This window comes from Manis pentadactyla, chromosome X (assembly GCF_030020395.1).
Source record: "Manis pentadactyla isolate mManPen7 chromosome X, mManPen7.hap1, whole genome shotgun sequence".
In the NCBI taxonomy this organism is placed as follows: domain Eukaryota; kingdom Metazoa; phylum Chordata; class Mammalia; order Pholidota; family Manidae; genus Manis; species Manis pentadactyla.
In genome coordinates this window covers 99053779-99075126 of record NC_080038.1, presented here as the reverse complement: position 1 = coordinate 99075126, position 21348 = coordinate 99053779, and the positions used below count along the sequence as shown (strand labels likewise).

At 43.0% G+C, this 21348-nt stretch overlaps 1 protein-coding gene across 1 annotated transcript; it reads left to right on the top strand.

Annotated features, from left to right (window-relative positions):
* The first annotated feature begins 1119 nt into the window (after positions 1–1119).
* Positions 1120–11246, top strand: LOC130681798 (RPA-related protein RADX-like). The gene is made up of 3 exons (XM_057495376.1): positions 1120–1181; positions 1302–2064; positions 9168–11246. Exons 1-2 carry the CDS (start codon positions 1120–1122, stop codon positions 1963–1965), a joined length of 726 nt encoding a protein of 241 aa, XP_057351359.1. The 3' UTR covers positions 1966–2064; positions 9168–11246.
* Positions 11247–21348: the final 10102 nt, after the last annotated feature.

Below are 21348 nucleotides of genomic sequence, written 5' to 3'. Positions count from 1 at the left end.
CCCACTGACTTTTGCATTTCCTTGGAAATATCAAGTATTCTTCTGCTCTCATGGAATCTGCTCTTGCTGTGCCCTCTGACACAACTGCCCTTTCCCAAGATATCCACATACACACTTCCTCACCTCCGTAGGTCTCCGCTCTGTTCAATCTCTTAATGAACCCTTCTTTAATCATACTCTATATAAAATATTAACTCCTGCCCCCTCCGCTGCCTTTCCCCTTACTACGTTTTTTGGTGTCCATAGCAAGACTGTGCCTGGCCCAGAGCAGGCACTCAAGAAATATGTGCAGAATGAGTGAATTAAGGATTAATAATGGCAATGTTCTTCATCCGAGGCAATGAGAAGAAAGGAGCCTGACTACTATTATCCTCAATGACCTAAAACAGTGCCTGCCTCATACTAGGTACTTCATAGTAAATGCACAGTGAGGAAGTAGCAAAGGGAGATTAATCAAAACAAGTCTATAACCACCTTTGAAAAGTATTCATAGGAAACTTACCACATTTTGTGTATATTGGCACATCTAATTATTAATTCCGAGTATTATTCTCACAGCTTTTTCACTTTACATTCGTTCCATATACCTACTTTGTAGTTTAGGAGTGGTTTCTGAAATTGCACACCCTAGCTGTATTTTAAGCCAGGTATTGTTTAAAACAGGTACATTTTAAGGAGTCTAATACAAAGGCAGCTCTTTACCAAGCCAGTTCTACAATTTTATGTTTTCATTGGCAGTACTCACTAATTCACCAACCGTGCGCTCAGCAAAATACTTTTAGGGAGGACTTTCTGTGCTAGGCTGTGCATACATTATCTGGTTTTGTTCAGACTAAAGGAAACCCATATTATCACATTCAGTGATACATACGTGCAGTATATATCGGAGCACACCAGTGAAGGTATATACACATTCAATATATATTCAGTATACCAACTCTGATTTACTTTCTGTTGGTGGTCCAAGGCTCAAACCCTCAAACCCCTGAGCTACGACTACTTGCACTCCGCTTACGTCCACCTTCTCTTTTCCATTGCCTTTCGGCGTCCTCCCTTCTAGAAGGGCCACGAGCACTCCTTCTCCTCCCTCTTGTTACGCTTTGGGAACCAGGGCGACCAATGCTTTTCCTGCTACCCCTCCCGTGGCAATCCCGCGGGCACCAGAACCGAGGACCCGCTACGTAACCGCGCTCGGTGCTGCCTAGTAACAGCGCCTGAGCGAGGGAAGCGCGCCGACCTAGGGGCGGGGCTAGAGAGCCGACGCGCACTCGCGAAACGACGTGCAGCCCCCTTCGGGGGAGGAGCCTTTTCAGTCGGCCAGGCTGGGGAGCGATCGTCGCCCTAGCGCGCGGTTGTTTGCTCTCTCGCTTTGAACTGGGAAAATTAGCTTTGGGGAGTGAAGAGGGTAGTCAGTGGCCTGACGATCCGTCTGGTGAGTTAGGCCAGCCTGAAGCCAGCCCCACACATGCTAGGCTAGACCGGCCGAACCGTGAGAGAAGTGGTGCTAACGTCCCGGGAGGGGTGATCCGAAGGGCCGTGGCCCAAGGGCCCAAGTCCTGGATCCGAAATGTTCTTGAGCAAAGAACGGACTCACCTCCCCAGTGGATCACCCCTTCGGAGGTGGTGCCTGTCGCTGTGCTGGCTGTCCAAAGGTACCTGTTAGAGGATGAGCCAAGCGACGGGATACCGAAACCGCCTCTTTACTGCTTTGATGTGACGATCTCCGACGGGGTGTACCAGCAGTGCTACCTGGTCCCCAGCCTCAACGATCTCGTATACAAAAATATTCTGAAAGTTGGCATAGAAATGAGAATTTCCAGAGTCTCGTGTCTTGACAACGAGAGAAGAACAGGCCAGGGCATCCTGTGCATAGATAGCGTCCACTGTGGGAAGACCTTGGACACCATTTCCTTAGAAACTCCCTTTAGAAATAGTGTGCACGAGGAGATACAAAAGAGACCTTGAAGGGCGGTAGGAGTCATTACCTGGCGCTGTGGAATAACGAAGACAGGTATGGAGATATCTGGCTAACCAACAAGCAACCTGAGGAACGCAATTGTAACGGTAAGGAATTAGAGGCAACAACGGAGGGTTAAAAAATAGTTTTTAGGAGCTTGGCGTTAATTGGAGAGGAAATGGAGGTGCTTTGGTATTGTTGAAGTATTACAAGCCACGAGTGGTAGGAGACAAGTTTTCCTGAATAACAGAGAGGCATTTGCACAGGCCAAGGCTGGCTATTATGCCTGAAACAGCTTACATCTGATCTGGCAAACATCCTGATTTGCAGTCAGTATTCCGCGTGTGTTCATTATGTTTTTGACTACAGTGGAATTAGTCGTAATTTCATTGCCATTCCAGTTGTGGAAATAGTACTTTCGGTGTTAGTTGGAGAGTGCGTAGATTTGAATAAGGCATAAAAGTTGTAAATATTTGTGGGTTTCGCATGTTTTAACCTTTATTCAAAAAAAGGATGTTTCTTGATTTATTCTTTAATAGTTTACTATAATGAAATGCCATTGTGTCTTTATGTGTAGCATTTATATGAATACTGCCTTTTTGAATGTGGGATTTCTTTGGGAAGGCTTGGAATTCTTATGTTTTTGTTTCTTATTTCTTAGCACGGATAGTAGTGATCTGAGAAGTTCAATTCTTCTGTATCAGAAGTAGGAAGTTAACCTGAAAATGCCAGCTCGTCATCAGTAATTGCTCGAAATTGTGTTCTATGTCTTAGAGATGAAGTAAGAGGAATGATAGTAACAACTGGCATGTATGAGTATGGAATGCGGAGGAAATAAAATGCAAAAAATGAAAGCGAAAGTACTCAAGGGAGAAAGATGATAGTTTTCTACATTTACTGCTTTTCAGGCAGTGTTTTTCCCCATTATAGTCATAATGCTAGATCATAACCTTACTATGACGTGTAACAGCAATGAACTTGCAAGTGAAAAGATGACTGGGTCAAAATGTGTAGTTAAAGTAATATCCAGTTATAAGGAGGAAAAGGTGTTTTAGAAATGTGTAGCCAAAGGTAATTTAAATAACTTAAGCTTTAAAAGCAGGATCATCATTTCAGGGATGAAATAAGGGGATGATTTTTGTGTCAAGCATGGAGTAAGGCAGCCTGGCCATACTACTCTAAGTGTTGATCATTTTATTTTTAGAATTGGATGTATAAATGAGAAATCAGTGTGTAGAAGAAGACTTACAGAGGAAACAAGTTGTAAAAGTATTTAATTTTTCTGATTATGGAAGTAATATCTATTCATTATTGAAACCATATTGTTATTACAAAAAGTAATATCCGTGTGCTAAAAAATCCAAACTGCACATTTAAAAGTATATTGAATTAAAAATGTAAGACCCAAGTATATTAAAATGACAAAATCTATAAGTGGTGTATTGGTGTTCTTTCAGGTTTGCTGTTTGAAAGTTTTAAATAAAATGTTGGTGTGGAGTGAAGGACCCATTTTACCTCCCCCTATGTCTTCAACTTTTGAAACTCCAAATTGTCAGGAGTTTGTTGTATACCTTTGAAAAAAATAATTGTATGGTATTGCATGATTTTCTATTCCCAATATCCCAGGCATCTTTAATGTACATCCATACATATATTCTTCTGCATTGTGGAGGCAGTGATTATATAAAATCATGCCCATGTGAATGAGTAATTTGTCATTATAGCAGTTACTGGTTTTTAAGTTTTAGATCCAGTGCTGAATATCATTAGGTTATGTACATATTTGTTCATTATGTTCAAGTATTTCTGTTGAATGGATGGATTCCTGCAAGTGAAATTGCTGGGTTATAGAGTATTGAATTTTTAATCTAATGGATGTTGACAAATCACCTTCTGAAAAGGCTGTACTAATTAACATTCCCATTTCCCCATATCATACTGTTTTTATTTATATCATTTTGACTTTTTCTAATTAATTTCCAAGATTTCTTTGCTAATGGGTAGTAAGTTTTTGTGTATGTATTGCAAGTTCTTCTCTTACACTGTCCCTTTTCTCTTTTGTTTATGGTGTGTTTTTTTGCTTTCAGACCTTTCCTATTAAGGTATAATATGTACACAGTAAAGTAGGAAAGTCTTACAAATAGAGCTTGGTATACACACACAGACACCCTTGCACCCACACATATACCCAGATTAAGATACAGAACATTTTAAGCACGCCAAAAGGCTCCATCATGCCCTCTTCTGGCCAATAGCCTACTCCAAATGTAACCAATATTGTCATCTCAAAGCCAGCTTTTTAAAATGAAAGTAGATCATACCTTAAACTCTTCTGCCTCAATCTCTCCAGTGACTCTCCATTACACTTAGAAAGCGATGCAGACCTTCTACAAGGGTGCAGATGGCATTACAACCATCAGCATGCTCTGTAAGAGCCTAATAGTGAATATTTTTGTCCTCGCTGGATGTATGATCTCTGTTGCAGCTATTCAATTTTACTATTGCATAGTGAAAGCAGCCGTAGACAATAGTATGCAAAGGGATTTTACTGTATTACAATAGAACTTTACTTACAAATTCTGGCAGTAGGCCAGATTTGGCTTACAGGCCATAGTTTGCCAACCCCTGCTCTTCAGAATCCCCATCATTTTGTTTCAGCAAAACCAGCCCTCTTTTTGATCCTCAGACCTCCAAGCTCTTTCCTGCCTCCGGTGCTTTGCTCCTACTCTTTCCTCTCTGTGGAATGTTCCCTTCCATCCTTAGGTTGTAACTCTAATATATAAAGCACATTAGAAAAGGGTTATTTAAACATATATTCCTTCCCCTTTATTATTACTACATCACCATTCGGTTGCCCTTAATAGAATTTATAACACTCTGAAAATATTTCTGTTTTTTTCTCTTCCCACAAGTCTGTAAGATCTATGAGGGCAAGGACTCTGTTTTATTTTTTTTCATTACAATGGGTCATTTCCTTTATACCCAGATCAATGTGTGGCACATAGTAGGCATTCAGTAAGTGTTTCTTGAATAAAGGAATGAATGAAACAAATTACATTAATGAATTTTCTAATATTGAACTACTTTTGTATCTCTATTTCGTCATGGTTGTTATTTTTACATCTGAAAAACCACAAAAGTGAATTTCATCCACAGGTTTTGTATTTTGGGGGGATACTATTTTAATCTAATTTGGGTATTAAGTTAATTAATATTAGCCTAGTAGAATGGACTGGGAAACCTCCCTGTTTTTCTTGTATTTACAGAAATCATGTGTTCATTGAAGGGTTGGTAGAATTTGCCTCTAAAACTGTCTGAACCTAGAACCATGGCCCAGGATTGGGGGTTGGAAGAATGACTCCTTTTCAATTTCTTGTAGAAAAAGTAATGAAACGAATAATGCTTCTTGAGTCAATTTCTGAGAGTTGATATTTTACTAGGAAGTCTTATTTCACCTAGGTCTCAAAGTTGTACAAAGTAGTCTGTATTTCATCATCTCTATCTTTTTAGGTACATCCCCTTTTACATTCCTAATGTTTGTGTGTTCACCCTTTTTTATGATCAGCCTTGCCAGAGGTTTGTCTATTTTATTGCTTTTGAAAAGAAAAGATTCTTGGCTTTGCTAATTAAGAAGTCTAGAGTGGGGAAATATTTTCTACTTTATTTTTACCATCATCTTTAGTTCCTTTTACTTCCCTTGTTCACATGTTTTTTTATACTACCTTCTTGAGTTGAATGCTTGGTTCATTTATTTACTTGTTTATTTCTTTCAAAAGCTTTAAAATTCTGAAATTTCATGTGGGCACTGTTTAGATTTCATTTCTGCTCATTACTCTTATCTTCTGATTTTAAATTTGAGTTCCTCTTTAACCCCTAAAAGTTTAGAAAAAGCTTACTTATTAGATATGAAGTTCCTTATTATACCAAGTTTTTGAATTTTATTTAAAATATTCCATATTCTTCTTTTTTAATCTATTTTACTTGCCCATTTTCTCTGACAGGAATATTGGCTTCTCTTTATGATGGTGGTTTTGTTCATTTCTTCTTATAATTTTAAAAGTTTTTTATTTAGATGTTGTATACTGTGTAAAGCTTCATAACATTAATATCTTGTTTGTGGATTTTACTCTATCAATATGGTATTTGTCTTTTTGTCCCTTTTTACCTTGAATTATATTTTTTCTGATAGTAATATTCAGCACTTCCCCTGTCTTTTAGTTAACATTTAGGGCAATGTTTCTCAAATGTGAGTGGGCATTCATATTATTTTAAAATCCAAAGTATTTTGAAATGAAAATTGCTAGCCCCTACTGCCAGTTTCTGATTAAGTAGGTCTGTGGTAGGGCCCTCTAAGGCGCATTTCTAACAACTTCACTAGTGGTAATGATGCTGGTGGTGCAAAGGCCACACTTTGAGAACAACTGGCCTAGTATATGTATCTTTGTTCATCCCTTTATTTTTATTTTCTTTCAGGTTTGTCTCTTGTAAGAAACATATAGGTAAGATTTTGCTTTTTGACCCAAACCACTTGTTTTTCTTTTAAGAGAGGAATTTAATCCAGTTAAATTTAATGTGATTAATGATGTTTGTATCTGTTCTTGCAATCCTACTTTATATTTACTATATTCTGTCTTTTTTTTTAGTTTTGCAGAGTTAAAATGTTTTTCCTTCTAGTGTTCTAGAAGTTGCACATTACATTTATAGTCTTCTAATGGCTACCCCTAATGTTTTACCCCTAATGTTTCAACAAAATTATTTAAACTCACACTTTTGTGACAATCTCTAGAATTATTCAGAATTTATAATATCTATCTCACAAACAAGATGTTTAGAACTCTGCTTGATTATGAAGCAGTTTGGCATACAGCTATATTGGATTTGAAAGTATTTGATTTGGGATTTTTATATCATAAATGGCTTGGGCTTACAGTTTTCTCTTTTCTACTGTTTCTGTCACATTTTTCAGTATTTATCCAAGTTTATAAATGCTGCAATTTCTCTATTTTACTGTGCTATAGGACAGCTTATAGTTAAGGGAAAGAGCTATTCTGTGAAACATGTTATTTTTCTAAGCCATTATTAGAGGAATTTTAAAGAGGGAATTTTCTTGTAAAAGCATGTGAGCCTGGTGCCATTTTTGGAGCTCATTCCTTGTGAACTTTTTCCTTTTCTTCCACGATTATGGTCCTACTCCAGTTTTCTTCTGCTTCTTCAGGCAATATTGGTAATTTGTATTTTTCTAAATTATCTATTTTGCTGATATTTTCAGGTTTGGTTATATATGATCATATATAATAATTTCTTCTCTATGTTTGCAGTGGCTCACATTCCAAACATTCTAATTTTTTCTTTCTTTGTGGTTGCACTTGTCAAATATCTACCTTTTCATTAATTTTTCGAGGGAATTGGGTTTACCAGCTCTGCTTTTTAATTCATTATTTTCAGCTTTTTTTCTGTATTACTTCCTGTATTTCTTAGATTTATTCTTTTGCAGTGGTTTTTTGATGTGTGGCCCAGGGACCCCTAGGGGTGTCCTCAAGACCTTTTCAGAGAATTGACATCAAAACTATTTTCATAATAATATGAAGGCTTTATACAGCTTTTTTCATTCTCATTTCCTTGAAAGTAGACAGTGAGTTTTCCAGAGGCTCTGTGACATTGAAACAGATGGATGTTCTAAAATAAGAATATTAATATGCTAAAATGCCAAAGAAAAAATGAGTATCCAGCTATCCTGTATTATGCTAGAGACTAAAGACTTTTGCAAAAATATAAACCAATGCCACTCTTCTCACTACAACAATTTGTTTAGGAAAATGCAGTCATTTTGCAAAAATACGCATTTGTATTATACATAATAGATTTATTATTGTTATTATAAAGGAATTGATGAGTAATTTTTTCTTACTTTTACTTTATAATATGATACATATTGGTACATATTACCCACATAAACAAAAGCTTTTTGTGGTTTTCAATAAGTTTTAAGAAGCCTGAGACTGAAAAGTTTGAGAATCACTGTTCTATTGCTTACTGTCTAATTTTTATATTGAATATCTAGTTTATTTATTGTCATTCTTTTTTTTGATAATGAACACACTTATTTCTATGAATTTACTAAGATTCCTCACTTTCTATGTTTAGCCTGTAATTTACATATATATGTACACATACACACACACACACACACACATATATAGTGAAGGTTTTGAGTTAAAAACCCAGACTGGAAAAATATTAACCAGGTAGATGTCTGATTATAGGTAACTCTGGGCCCAGTTATAGCAGAAACAGTAACTCTCCGAACTCTGGGAACAAAGAAAAAAACTGAAGGAACAAAATAGCAGCAGACTCACAGAACCCAAAAATGGACTAACAGTTACCAAAGGGAAAGAAACTGGGGAGGATGGGTGGGAAGGGAGGGATAAGGGGGGAAAAAGGGCATTACGATTAGCATACATAATGTAGGGAGGGAACGGGGAGGGCTGTACTACACAGAGAAGACAAGTAGTGATTCTGTAGCACCTTGCTTCGCTGATGGACAGTGACTGTAATGGGGTATGTGGTGGGGACTTGATGATGGGGGGCTCTAGTAACCATAATGTCGCTCATGTAATTGTAGGTTAATGATACCAAAAAAAAAGTGCAGTTGGGACAGACTATTGGCCAGGACATCCAGTGCTGAGGTGACTGCCTAAAGTTCCGTTAACTGTGCTGACTGACCCTCGGGTCCCAGAGACGCATCATAGTAGAGATGTCCTGGTTGAGGGATGAGAGCTCCATCACTGGTGACCAGAGTGATGGTGACAATTCCAGGCACAGAGTGGAGGAACACCCATTGCTGTTCACTCAGCTGGTCCCAAGGGGTTCCCCTGGTAGCCAAGGGGTCAGAGAGAAGGGTGACCTCCTCCAGCACTGTGGCATCTGGCAAGGGAATGATGCTGGGGAAGGTCAAGCCCTCCTGCTAGTGGGATGGATATGCCAGAGGGCCCAGGGATGCCTCCATCTGTAACAAGGAGGCCTTGGTGGCTTTGCCTAACTTGCGAGGATGCTGCGACTATAACCCAGGGCCTAATGGGCAACTGGCAACTGAGTGTCACAGGCCCGGACCTGTGAGCACTTCTAATGGCAGGAGAGCTCAATATGTGGACAGCATGTCCGGTCTAGTGTCTTGTATCCTGGAGCTGAGCAGGGTTCTTTCTTCCCACAGAATCCCAAGGACAATTTATGGTCATCACAGGAGGTTAAGAGATTCCAGGAGGCGTGAGACGAGGCTGCTGAAACCTCGACAGTAAAGAACTCTCCAGGAGTCCCAACCAAGAGCTACTGCTGTTTTGCAATCTGGACAAATTCTGGTGCCTTTTGCCCATAGGGGGCCATTTCAAGGTAGGCCGGTTTTTAAATAGTGTCAATGGGCTTATGTAACATTTGCAAATGAGGACTTGCCCACTGGGCCCACAAAGGTCTATAAGATGTTGGCTTTGTTTTAACATCGTGGGTGCCAAGAGGGTCAGTAGCTCGTCTTGGTAGTGTCAGCGAGGGAGTGGCCCTTGGTCTACCAAAAAATCTTCAGGAATTTAACCCAGGTGGCACGGCCTTTCCCTACCTGAGGGCTGCCCAGGTACCCTGTGCATAGCCAGGTAAATGTGCATCACATCCCTTCAGAAGTGAAGGTGAAGTTGCACTGCAGTGGAGGTCCTGTTGCTATAGGCACTGAACAGAACACATGAGCCAAATCTATCATAGCAAAGCCTTTACCAGTTGCTGATTGGATGGAGACAGTGCTTTCAGTAACTCTGGGTGTGGGGGCCTTAACGGCATTGAGGTACTGGAAGAAAAGGAGAAAATGGGCCTACATACATGGGAACTATTTAAGGAGGGTCGGGGGAATGAAGCTGTAACTGACCAGAATAGAGAATGAGAGAAGGAGAAGGGCCAGGGGTTTGAGGGCAGAAGATCTCCTTTCTCTGTTTCGGTATGGTGCACATTAGGTAGGTCTCATTAATCGTGTCCTTCTTTCATAGTCTCTAGTAGCACATGTTTGCACGTATTTTGACATTACTTATATGCATATGTGTGTCTCTTTCCACCACCCCCTAGGATCTGAGTTTCTGGATGATTGGATAATAAAGAGTTTTATTATCTCTCTCTCCTCCAAAGCACCTGGTACTGTGTTTTCTTCTTAGGTGCTCCATAAATGTCTGTTAAAACAAAGTTAAGGTAACACATCTACAATCTCTTTTTGTCATCAGTGTTAACATTTTAAAATGTATTATCATGTAATCACATGCAGTATTCCTTATGAGATGGCACAAGGCCTTTTGTCAACATTATTTAAAATGAAAGGGCAGTCCAAGTAGGAATTTATCCACTAAGTGTCTTTGAAGAGCCTCCAATTAGTTCAGATTGGTTCATGCTGTGCTGCCAGTCTTTCTGCTAAAATTTCTTTTTCTTAAGTCCCTATGTGAACCTTCTAGGACTCTTAATTGAGGTTCACTCTGTTATTTCAGAGGCTCATACACAACTCTCTTTGGGATAAACCCTTTGGGACTTGGGCTTCTGCTGAGACTGCTTAGGGACAACAGCCTTCAACTTCTTGGAAGGTCTGTGTTGACTTTAAGGATCTGGAAGTGCTGGCCCAGATCTTTCTGAGGCCTAAACAGAAGACAGTATAGTCACAGCCTTGGCTTCATCTTCACACCACATTTTCCCAGGAGGGCTCTGGATGTGGCCCTTGCCTGGAAGCCTTCCCTTAACTTTGGCATCACTTGCCATTTAAGAGTGGCTGGAGGTTTTCAAAGCAGCAAGTTCTGTCTCCTTTTTCTTTAAGAAGAAGGCCTCCTTTATTTCAACTGTCTCATCTCATGCTATGCTTCAACAGCAGGGAGATCCCTGCCAAATACATTATGCACTCATTAGCATAGTAGAATAATAAAGAGTTTTATTATCTCAACATAGTAAAAATGACCCTCCATCACAACATGGTAAAAATCAAACCTCCCTGCATGGCACCACCACAGGACAGTTTCAAAGAGAACCGAGTATGGTCAAAATCCCCCACCTGACATGAGGGTGGAGCAAGCCCCAACTCCAGGGAGACTCCACCTGTCCCCTTTGAAGCCTAATCTCACTTAGTCAATATTCATCTCCCTTCATATAAAAAAACGGCTCCCGATTTATTTCCCTTGGTGCCACCTTCTCTCGGTCTGCTTACACCCCAGCTCTCGGGCATGTATTCTTTGTGTTTTTCTGAAGGTTTCTTCTCTAAGTAAATGCTTAATGCTCAGTGGCTCTTTGTGTCTGTTCTTGAATTCTTTCTTGCAGTGAGACCAAAAACCCATCTCCAGTAACACAGCCACTTCACATAAAGCCTGTTCAAACATACCATGTCTCCTACAAACTTTTACCTTGATTCCATTTACCCTTACATGTCTACTGTAGCCTCTATTAGGACTTCATCAAAATGTTTTGGTTTCACAATACCAAGTAAGGGGCATGTGTCCCAACGTGACATAATATCTATTCTCATAAAACATCCAGGTAAAGGAGAAACAATTTCTTTGCGGCCTGTTTAAACATTCCAACTTTCATAACTTTGTTGACTCTTACATTTTTATGTTCTTTCAGTCTAATCACCACCCAGGTCAGGGCTTCTCCAGTGAGTTTTGGTACCACTGTGCATAAGGTGCATATCTTAATGATTCCTGGAAACCTCATTTCCACCCCCTGGCCATTTTACTCACTCTCTGGCAAAAGACTTTCAGTCCTCAATGAGGGGCTGAGCAAAGGGACTCTGGCCCTTTTGTGAAACTGTTACTGGAGATGGTCCTTTCTCCTTGCAAGAAAGAAAGGGGGCCATGTTAGGTAGAAAGATCGACATGAGCAGCTGGAAAAGGGAAGATAAGGCTCAAAGAGAAAGCCCAAAGCCTTCAACCTAAGGTTCAGGGGAATAGCCGCCCAGACTCTGCCTAGGTCAGCGGTCCCACATGAAGACAACAAAGGCTTTGCGGGGAGATAACTTCCTTCCCAACAGGGGAACAGTCGAACCGAACGAAGAACTACCTGAATCACACCTCACCCTGGGGAACCAACATGCTGACTCAGAGGGATGACGATATAGAAAGACCCATAAATCAAACAACCTCACCTTGTCAGTCAAAGACGTAACTCCTAGCAAGAATGCCGTATGTAAGCCTCCCTCCTAATGGATCAAGGCCTTTGTCCACCTGGACTATGTCCTGCTCCACCCTTGGAGTGTATTCAAATAAAGCATTCACTCTGCTTCACTGGTGTGTCTCTGCCTTTCAATTCTTTGTTGCAGCAGAGACAAAAACCAAGGAGAACAAACTCAACCCGTAACACCAGCATATTTTTCTCTTGGGGGGCGCTTTGAAGCTAGCGGCCCAGGCTCAGATGGCTTGAAATCTGCTCTAGGTTTAGTACCAAGAGCCCACCCAGGACTCTCTTTTCATTTCATTTTAACTATTACAGATAACAATAACAAGGGCTTACCAGACTGGATTTATTCTCCTCGGTTCTTGTCCCTGCTGAAACAAAGAACTGAAAGGCAGAGACACAACAGTGAAGCAGAGTGTAACTTTTATTTGAATACACTCCAAGGGAGGAGTGGGTGAAATCAAGGCAAACAAAGGTACATGTGGGTTTACGAGCATATCTGTGTGAGTGAATGTGTGAGCTCTGTGATGAGCATGAGCAAATTTGTGTAAGTGAATGTGAGTATATGCTTTTGAGCATTTATGAGTCTATGTGAGTGAATTTGGAAGCATGGCCATGTGTGAGTAAACGTGAGTGAATAGTGGCCATGTGTGAACATTTTCACATGTGGTGTGCGCAAATGATTATATGCGAGTGTGTCTATGTGTCTGAATGAATACGTGACCATGTTTGTGTGTGTGACTGAATGTACGTATGAGTGTGTGAGCATCTTAAGGCTGAGAATGCTCGTGCATGTGAGTAAACATGTGAGTTGATATGGTGCATATGGGGCCTATTTAGGTGTGTGATTGAATGCACAAGCATGTTAATTTAAGTATAATATGTGTGTTTGAATGAATGTATGTGTGTGGGGGTCAGTGTATGTGAGTGTGTCTATTACACCACATGGGGAGTAAATCTGTGAGCATGTCCATGTGAGTGAATGTGTAATTGTGGATGTGTGTGAGCATGTCCATGTGTGAGAGTGAACTGAGCTTGTGTGTGTGACAGTTTTGTGAATTTGTGTTTATGTGTGTTCATGTACGAGTGAATTTGTAAGTATGTGCATTATGTTAGCATGTTCATCTGCTAGTGAATGTGTAACCATGTTCATTTGTGTGAGCTTGTTTATGTGTGCATACATTTCTGTGGGCAAATGCATGAGAGTGTTTATATGTGATAACATCTCTGTGCAAATCTTCACCATGTCCACATGCATAAATGTGCTAATGAGTGCACATGTCAGCTTGTAAACAGGCTCATGGGGTGTATATGTGAATACATTCATGTTTGTGTGCAAGTGATTATGAGAGTATATACATGTAAGCATGTTCATGTGTTTGAATGAATGTGTAAGCATATCCGTGTGTGTTCTTATGGGAATGTGTGCTCTGTATTTGTGTTTGGGTCAATGTGCAAGGATATTTATGTTTGAGTAAATGCATGAGAATGCCAATATGTGTGCATATTGTTAAAATGCAAGTTTGAGTGAATATAGGAGCATGTGTGTGTGAGTTAATGAATATGCATATGTGTCTTGGCATGTTAATGTGTATGTTCATTTGTGTGAGTGAGTGTGACCATGTTTGTGTGTAATGCAATGTGTGTTTGTGTGGAAGTGATAGCGTAAGTGTGCCCATTTTTTTTCATGTATAAGTGTGAGTGTGTGTGAGTTTGTGTATGGTTGTATGAGTGAATATGAGCCTTCTGTGTGTGAATGTGTGCTCATGTTCATATGTGTGAGTACATGTTGGGGTGTGTGAATGTGTCAATGCTTAGGAGTACATCGACTGTGTGAATGTGTGAACTTGTTCATGCATAAGGGACTGTGTGAATGCATGAGTTACTCCCGTTTCTTAATAAATGTGAGGGCGTTCTATGTGACTTTGTGAGTGTGTGTGAATGAATGTTGTGTTTGTGGGTGTGTGCGATCATGTTCGTATGTGAAATGGAGGATGTGTGTATGTGTATGTGTGAATGTAAGTGAAAACAGGAATGTGCACTTGTGGATGAGCTAATGTGTGAACATGTTCGTGTGTCGGGGAATGTTAATGTTTAAGTATGTTCATGTGTGAGTGAATGTCTGGCATTCAGGGCTATTGTGAACAAGCCCCAATAAAGTGCTATGTAGTGGGAGGGGTTACCATAGACACAGTTCTTTATTACAGCCTTTCAGGCCTCCCACATGCTTTGAGAGGATGGAAGCTGTATTAGGCAGTTAACAAACCCCAGCGGGGCTAGGCAGACAGGGACCCCATGCCACCGCCACCCCCTACCAATCCCAGGGTCATACTTGTCATTCTAGATCACTCAGTGCCGGTCTGGCAATTCCCTCCCTTTTGGTGGAATCCTAGGGACCCTAAAGGGCCAGCACAGAGCCTTGTCTGACGGCTCCCAGCTAAAAGAGCAAGTGGGAGCTGAAATGCAGTCTACGTTCCCCTCACCTGCACAGGTATGCAGCCCAGAGGAAGGAAACTTTTTATACTTCATCTGCCCAGTGGGTCCACCATATGTGCTAACAATGGTCGATATGGAGGCTTAGCTAAAGTCTCCCAACACCTCTAACAGGATAATTGAAAGAGAAGTGTTATGGACTGCATGTTTGTGTCCTCCCAGAGTTCATATGCTAAAGGCCTAAACCCTAAAGTGATGGTATTTGGAAGTGGGGCCCTTTGGAAATAATTAGGCTTAGGTGAGGTCACGAAAGGGGGATCCTCATGATGGGATTAATGAATCACCAGAAATCTCTGTCTCCATCATGTGAACACACAGCAAGAAAGCAGCCATCCATATGCCAGGAAGAGAGCTCACCCAGGAAGCAAATTGGCCAGCACCTTGATCTTGGGAATTCCTAGGCTCCTCCATAAGAAGCAAATGCCTGTTGTTGCCCCCCTGCTTACGGTATGTGTCAGAGTAGCCAGAACTAAGACAAGAAGCCTCCAGATAAAGCGCCTAAATGCCATCTTTGGAGTATGGGCTTTAGCTGCATATCCCATCACTGTCGTCCTTCATTCGCTCAGGATGGCAAGAAAAGCGTTGGGGGTAACCACTTCCCTCCCTCCTTGGGACTTCACTGCTCCGACTCTTCTCCTTCCCTAGTTGTCTGTCACCATTCCAGTGCTCAAAGAACAGATGGATGAGAGAATAATAGCAGTGTCTCACTCATTCCTTCACTCCACAATATCTTTGGAGTGATGGCTTTAGCCCCATATCATGACAGGCGCTGGGCTGGGTGAAGCCTTGCAAGAGCTGCTTTTCAGAACACTAGGACTCCCGGTTCTCTGGCCCAGAGGGAAGCAGCTTTGCTAGCTTTCCCAGGCTCCTCCTCTTCTCACTACCTCTCACTTCCTTGCAGATGTTAATCAAGTAACAAAGGAAGTAATAAAGCTTCTGTTTGAAGCTGGCATCACTGTGACTTGGGCTCTTTCACAGGCTGACCAAGGAACATCAGTCCCTACAAGTGTGCATGTGTGTGTGTTGTTGTGTGTGTGTGTGCCTGCATACGTGTGTGTGTGCTCGTGCACGCATGTTCACTAGCACAGTCTGGTATGTGGGGTTGTAGGCACTGCAGAGCCGTCTACCTGGAAACGTGCCAACTACCTTTCTTTTCCCCCCTGGGTACATGTTAATTTCTGGTTTGCTTTTTAAAAACTTCTTCCCAATTATCTTTAATCATAAAATTTCATTTTGCAATATTCCAAAGTACATACACAAATTATTCCTGAATTAATGCACTCCCACCTGTTTCCAACCACATGTTCCCCGTGTGCTAGCTCTCAGGATCTTATAGCCACTACAAATACATATTTCTGTATGATCTGCATGCAAGTGGATGACTGTTTAACATCTCTTCAGATACTCACAGACCTAAATTTAAAATCAAACATGGACAAAAACCTGTGTCTTCGAAAGTTTCACAAGAATAACTAAGAAAAAACACCTAACTCAGTCCATATGAACATACAGCCAAAGATTGCATTGTCTGGGCTCCAGTGAAGTTCAGGCAATAATTTCTATTGGTGGCATTGAAATGGGCCCCCCAGTCCCTCAACATACACACAGTCACACTGGAAATGGGCTAAAGTCAGGACTCAAACCAGTGTCTGTCCCTCACGTCTGTGTTTTGTGTCTTGCCCATCATCCTGTACCCCTGCTATGATCACACCCTGTTTACCTCATTGATGAGGGAGGGGTTCTTGTCCCAGGGTCATGAGGATGGCTGAACGCACAACACCTGACACTGGACAGATGCCATGACAGTGGTGTACGAGTCACCGACACTCACAGCCCAAGAGAAGAGGATGCAGCACACCACAAAGGGCCACATGGATGTTGCACCCAGGAAGAGACTGAATAAACCAGGGTCTCTAGGAGGCAGGCTTTGTAGTATCGAAAGGATGGGGTACCTCTGGCTTCCAGAGGAGCATGTGACTGGCTTGTGTGAGTAATTCCACATCTAGCATGGAAAGAAAACCCTCCAGGTAAGGATCAGTAGGAACCGTACCTGTCTGTCTAATACAGAGGCTTGTTTGGGGAGGGGACATTATCCACGGGCACAGAGTGGGGAGAACTTGTGGTTAGGCCATTCAGGGTCCTCCCAATTTTACCAGATGTCAAGACAACATATAATACTAATTTTAGCCTTGTGCCATAATTCACCCTTTCATGCCTTCACACCAATTTAAACCTTGGTGTTGACGTGAGACATTTAGGAAGTCTGAGAAGTACCTCCCGAGTAAGTGGAATAAGCACTTGCCCGAAAGGGAGAAAGCCACATGGTGAAGTAGTCATCAAAACCACGAACTTCAGAGGTATCTTCCTTCAGGGCCAATAAAGACAACTGAGGGACCTGTGTGGGACTGGTGCAGGGAGTCCCACAGGGTCATGAATTTAGACAACTCAATGCCTATAGCAATAGTGACAGCTTGAGGAGATCCACTTACCACTTTGCAACTTATATAGGAGTTCTTTGAGGAGGAGCCCTTCATGCCTGTCAGTTAAATGAGCAGCCTTGGGCCTACAGGCAGTTGGAAGTTCCACTTACTGTCTTTTTTCAAGAGCCCAGCACTGTGGCTTCTGAGAACTGAAAAGAGTGCTTTGGTCATAACTGAGTTCTGGAACTCCAAAGAGGATATAAATCGTGTCCTGTTGAGGCCTTATACCGTGGCCTTCATACAGGTGATGCTAATTATTTGCAGATTCTGTATTGGAAAATTCTCCTAACCACTAGATTCTATTTGTAACCCCAAAATCAATGCACCGAGCATTTTTGTGGTCATTTGCAAACAAGTGCATGGCAAAAAACTAGAGTTATTTGACACACACATTCTCAGCTGAGGTCAGACAAGGCAGCACTTGACCTTGTTTCAGCTCACACGGTGTAAACAAGTGATCTTTTGGTGGTATATTTAGTGCCACATTCTTCACATTTGTGTGCCCTTTGCTAATGATTTCACAGTTTAAAATGGCCCCCAGCGTAGTGCTGAAGCCCTGTTCAGGGTTCCTAAGCACAGGAAGGCTATGATGCGCCTTATGGAGAAAACACATGTTTAGGCACGAGTTGCAGTGCTGTTGTCTGTGAGTTCAATGGAAATGAATCAAGAATATACTTCACGCAGTGTCTAAACAAAAACACACATAAAACAAGTTTATGCATTGACTAGTTTATGAAATATTGTGACCAGAGACTCACAGGAACCTAATCCTGTATTTCTCCTAGAAGCAGTGGTCTAGCAGTCCATACTCATGGTGACTATGGAACATAACTAGCACAAATAACAAGCATTGACTGCACATGTACAGGCATCTGCTATCTTATGTATCTTGTCTCTGCCAGGGCTACCATAACAAAACTCCACAGACTGGGTGTCTTAAAAAACCTAAGCAGGCTTTGTATTATCAAGAGGATGGGGAACCTCTAGTTTCCAGGGAAATATGTGACTTCTTTCTTTTCTCACAGTTCTGAATGTTACAAGTTCAAGATCAAGGTGCCAGCAGAGTCGGTTTCTCATAATAACTCTGTCCTTGGCAAATGGCTGTCTTCTTACTGTGCCCTAGCATGGCCTTCCCTTTGTCACATGTGAAGACAGCTCTCTGGAGTCTCTTCTTCTAAAGACACCAGTCCCCCTGGACTAGAGCCCAACCCTTAGGACCTTGTTTAACCTTAATTATCTCCTCAAAGGCTGTATCTCCAAATACAGTCAACTTCGGTGGTAGGGCTTCACATAGGCATTTGGGAGGAACCCAGTTCAGTCCATCATATCTGATTTAGATATCTGTGAGGCAAGCAATTCTCAGAGTTCTTTAATCCAGAGGGGGCAACTCTTAGGCAACAGCCCAAGCATTTATAAAAATGTTCATTTCTTTACCTTTTTTCCATGTTCGTTTCTTTTCCTTTTTTGCCTCTCCTCTCTGTACAAATTCCATCGGAATATTTTGTTTCTAGTCATACAAATTTGCAGCTTTGAGTTTTTGTCTCCATCCTATCACAAGCAGTCCATACCTTCTGAGTGGTTATGGGCCCAGGGGCCCACCAGTTCGGCAGCAGTGTCCTCCTCCATGGTCAGGGTTCACATCTGTTTTGATTATGGCCAGGGTGAGGGGTCGTCCCAACCAAAGCACAAACCCACCAGCATCCCAGTCTGCTTTCAATGAATCACGGAACCAGTTAGTAAGCCAAGGACCAGCTAGTTAAAGCAGATCAGCTGTCCTTGCTTGTGGCTTGGTCACCATGCGTGTGATGTGAACTGTTTTCATCGCCTCCTCTTCACTCCATTTGTGAGGAAGGGAGGATGACTCACCCTGGAAATATGGGGGAACCATTTTATCTGTGGCCCCATGATCACAAGATTAGCCCCTCTGGTGTGCGGGTAAGTAGCAACGGTAAGCAAAGCCAAGGCATACGAGATGGGGACGTTGCCCGGGGAGAGCAGTTCCATACCAAATGCTTTTTCCCCTTTTCTTTTCTCACCAATTCCTGGGCCACAGGCCACATTGGGTGTGCACTTCAATAGTCTTCAGCATCAGGAGAGTGTGTAGGACAGCAGCAAGGGAAGCCACAGCACGGGAGATGTGCAAGCTCACTACCCTGACCTGAACAATGACTGTTGAGGCAACTAGGATGTCATGCTTAATTCTCCCTGTGGTAGTAGCCCTCTTTCTTCCAGGCAACCTAATAAAGGGCCATCCCAAGGGCACATATCACAATGTATATATGGCTACCACAAGCACAGATGGCATGCCACAAATAATCACTAGGTTAGACGCAGTGGTCACTGCCTGACAAGTAGCCCGCGGAATCCATAGTAAGTGAGACTCAAGTGCTGGCTGGTTAGGATGCTGATTATCACCACCTTTATGGGCAGGAGACTCAGACCCCACCTGCCATGCACAGCCCAGACTCGATGGCACATCACACTGGGATACAGTCACTTAGCTACAATTTTTGTTTTGGGGAGAGGGTGCTTTAGGGAAGAAGGAGACAGCAACACCCAGCAGAGCCAACACAGCGCCATTCAAGCGCAAGTACGAACCCACCAGCATCCCAGGCAGCCTTCAGTGTATCAAGGAACCAGTTAGTTAGCCAAGGACCAGCCAGTTAAAACTGATCAGCTGTCTTTGATTGTGGCTGGGTCATCCTGTGCGTAACAACAGCTGTTTTCATCATCTCTTCCACACTCTGTTTGTGAAGGAGGAAGTCCCGCCCTGAAGTCATGAGGTTGGCTCAACACACAACACCCAACACTAGACGGAAAAGATCAACCATCACGTATATTCACAGTGTGAAAGAAGAGGCCACTGCATTGCCACGCAGGACTCATGGGGAGCGGGGGAGAGGGGTGGTTTGCCCTCAGGAGAAGCATGAACCAGAATGGTCTGTGGGGGAGAGGATGAGGTAACCCCAGGTTCCCCAGGGAGGATGTGACTCGCTCATTTGAATAACTCTGCTTGCTAACTGGGAACTGACACCACTACCCAGGGATAATCCACAGCAATACATCTGGTCCATTGGATAAGGAGGGTTGTTTGGCTAAGGAAAATGGAGCTGGGAGAGAAACTGGCAGTTACGCCATTGGAGGCCCTCCCAATTATCAACACAGCACAAAATATTAGAGTCCTCACCCCATAACCCACCTCCCCCCACCACACACACACACACACACACTCAGGGGCCAATGCACATGACAGAACTGCCTGGGACCTTAGTCCCTAGGGATGGGTGGGTGGACCCGAGGGTGTTGACATCCCAACCCCCTATGATTTAGGCACACATTGGAAATTATCAGGTGCCACAGTAATGCAGTACAGGGCCCCATCTCAACTGGTCACCCCCACTGCCACCGACAACCCCTCCAGGAGCTGACAGAGAGGGTGCATGGGCATGGGCTCAGAAGCCCGGGTTCATGTCTCCCCCAGCTGACTCCTTGCAAGTGAGCACCCGCCCATTCTCCCCACTGCCCTCCTCGCTCATGGCGGCCTAGCAACCGCACTTACAATATTGGGAACGTCGGAGGAGGAGAGGTGACAGGTCAAAGTGGAGTTTCGAGGTGGGATTGGGGCCGTCACCCTCCAAGAGCCAGTTGCTGATGAGCAGCAGGCACACAGTGGCTGACAGCAAGCCTGGGGGAGCATGGCTCCGACCCACGCAGAACAAGAGACAACCGCGGATCAGGAAGAGCACAGAGGTGGGTGGGCGGAAAAGCACGAGGCGAGAAGGAACCAGGTGGTGGACGCTGGTTCTTCTGCAAAGGATCCCCTCTAAGAAGCATGCATTGAGGGCAAAGGGAGCCCGGGGTGGGGAGGTCGGCCAGGAGCCCATAGACCTGAAGCCTGGAGAGGAGCAGCCTTGTGGCAGTGCTACTCCATGCAGTGTGCCCCCAGGGTGCGTCCAGCTGCTTGTAGGGTGCTGAGTCGGAAGCCACTTGCATCTGCCACTGGGCAGGCACTGAGCCCAGCAGGCAGCTGGCTGCGCCCAGTGTGTGGTATCACGAGTCTAGCCAGTCGGGGCAGCTGCCAGGATCCATGTTACCAAAAGATGCGACTGTGCCTCCTAGGGCAGCCGGGGCGCTGCCCAGTGTTCTGTTCTCTCAGTCTTCTGCGGTCATTCCCGGGCTGCCTTCAGCCCCCTGGCTGCTGGACAACTGGGCCCAGGGCAGGCGGCTCGGGATACCCTGCCC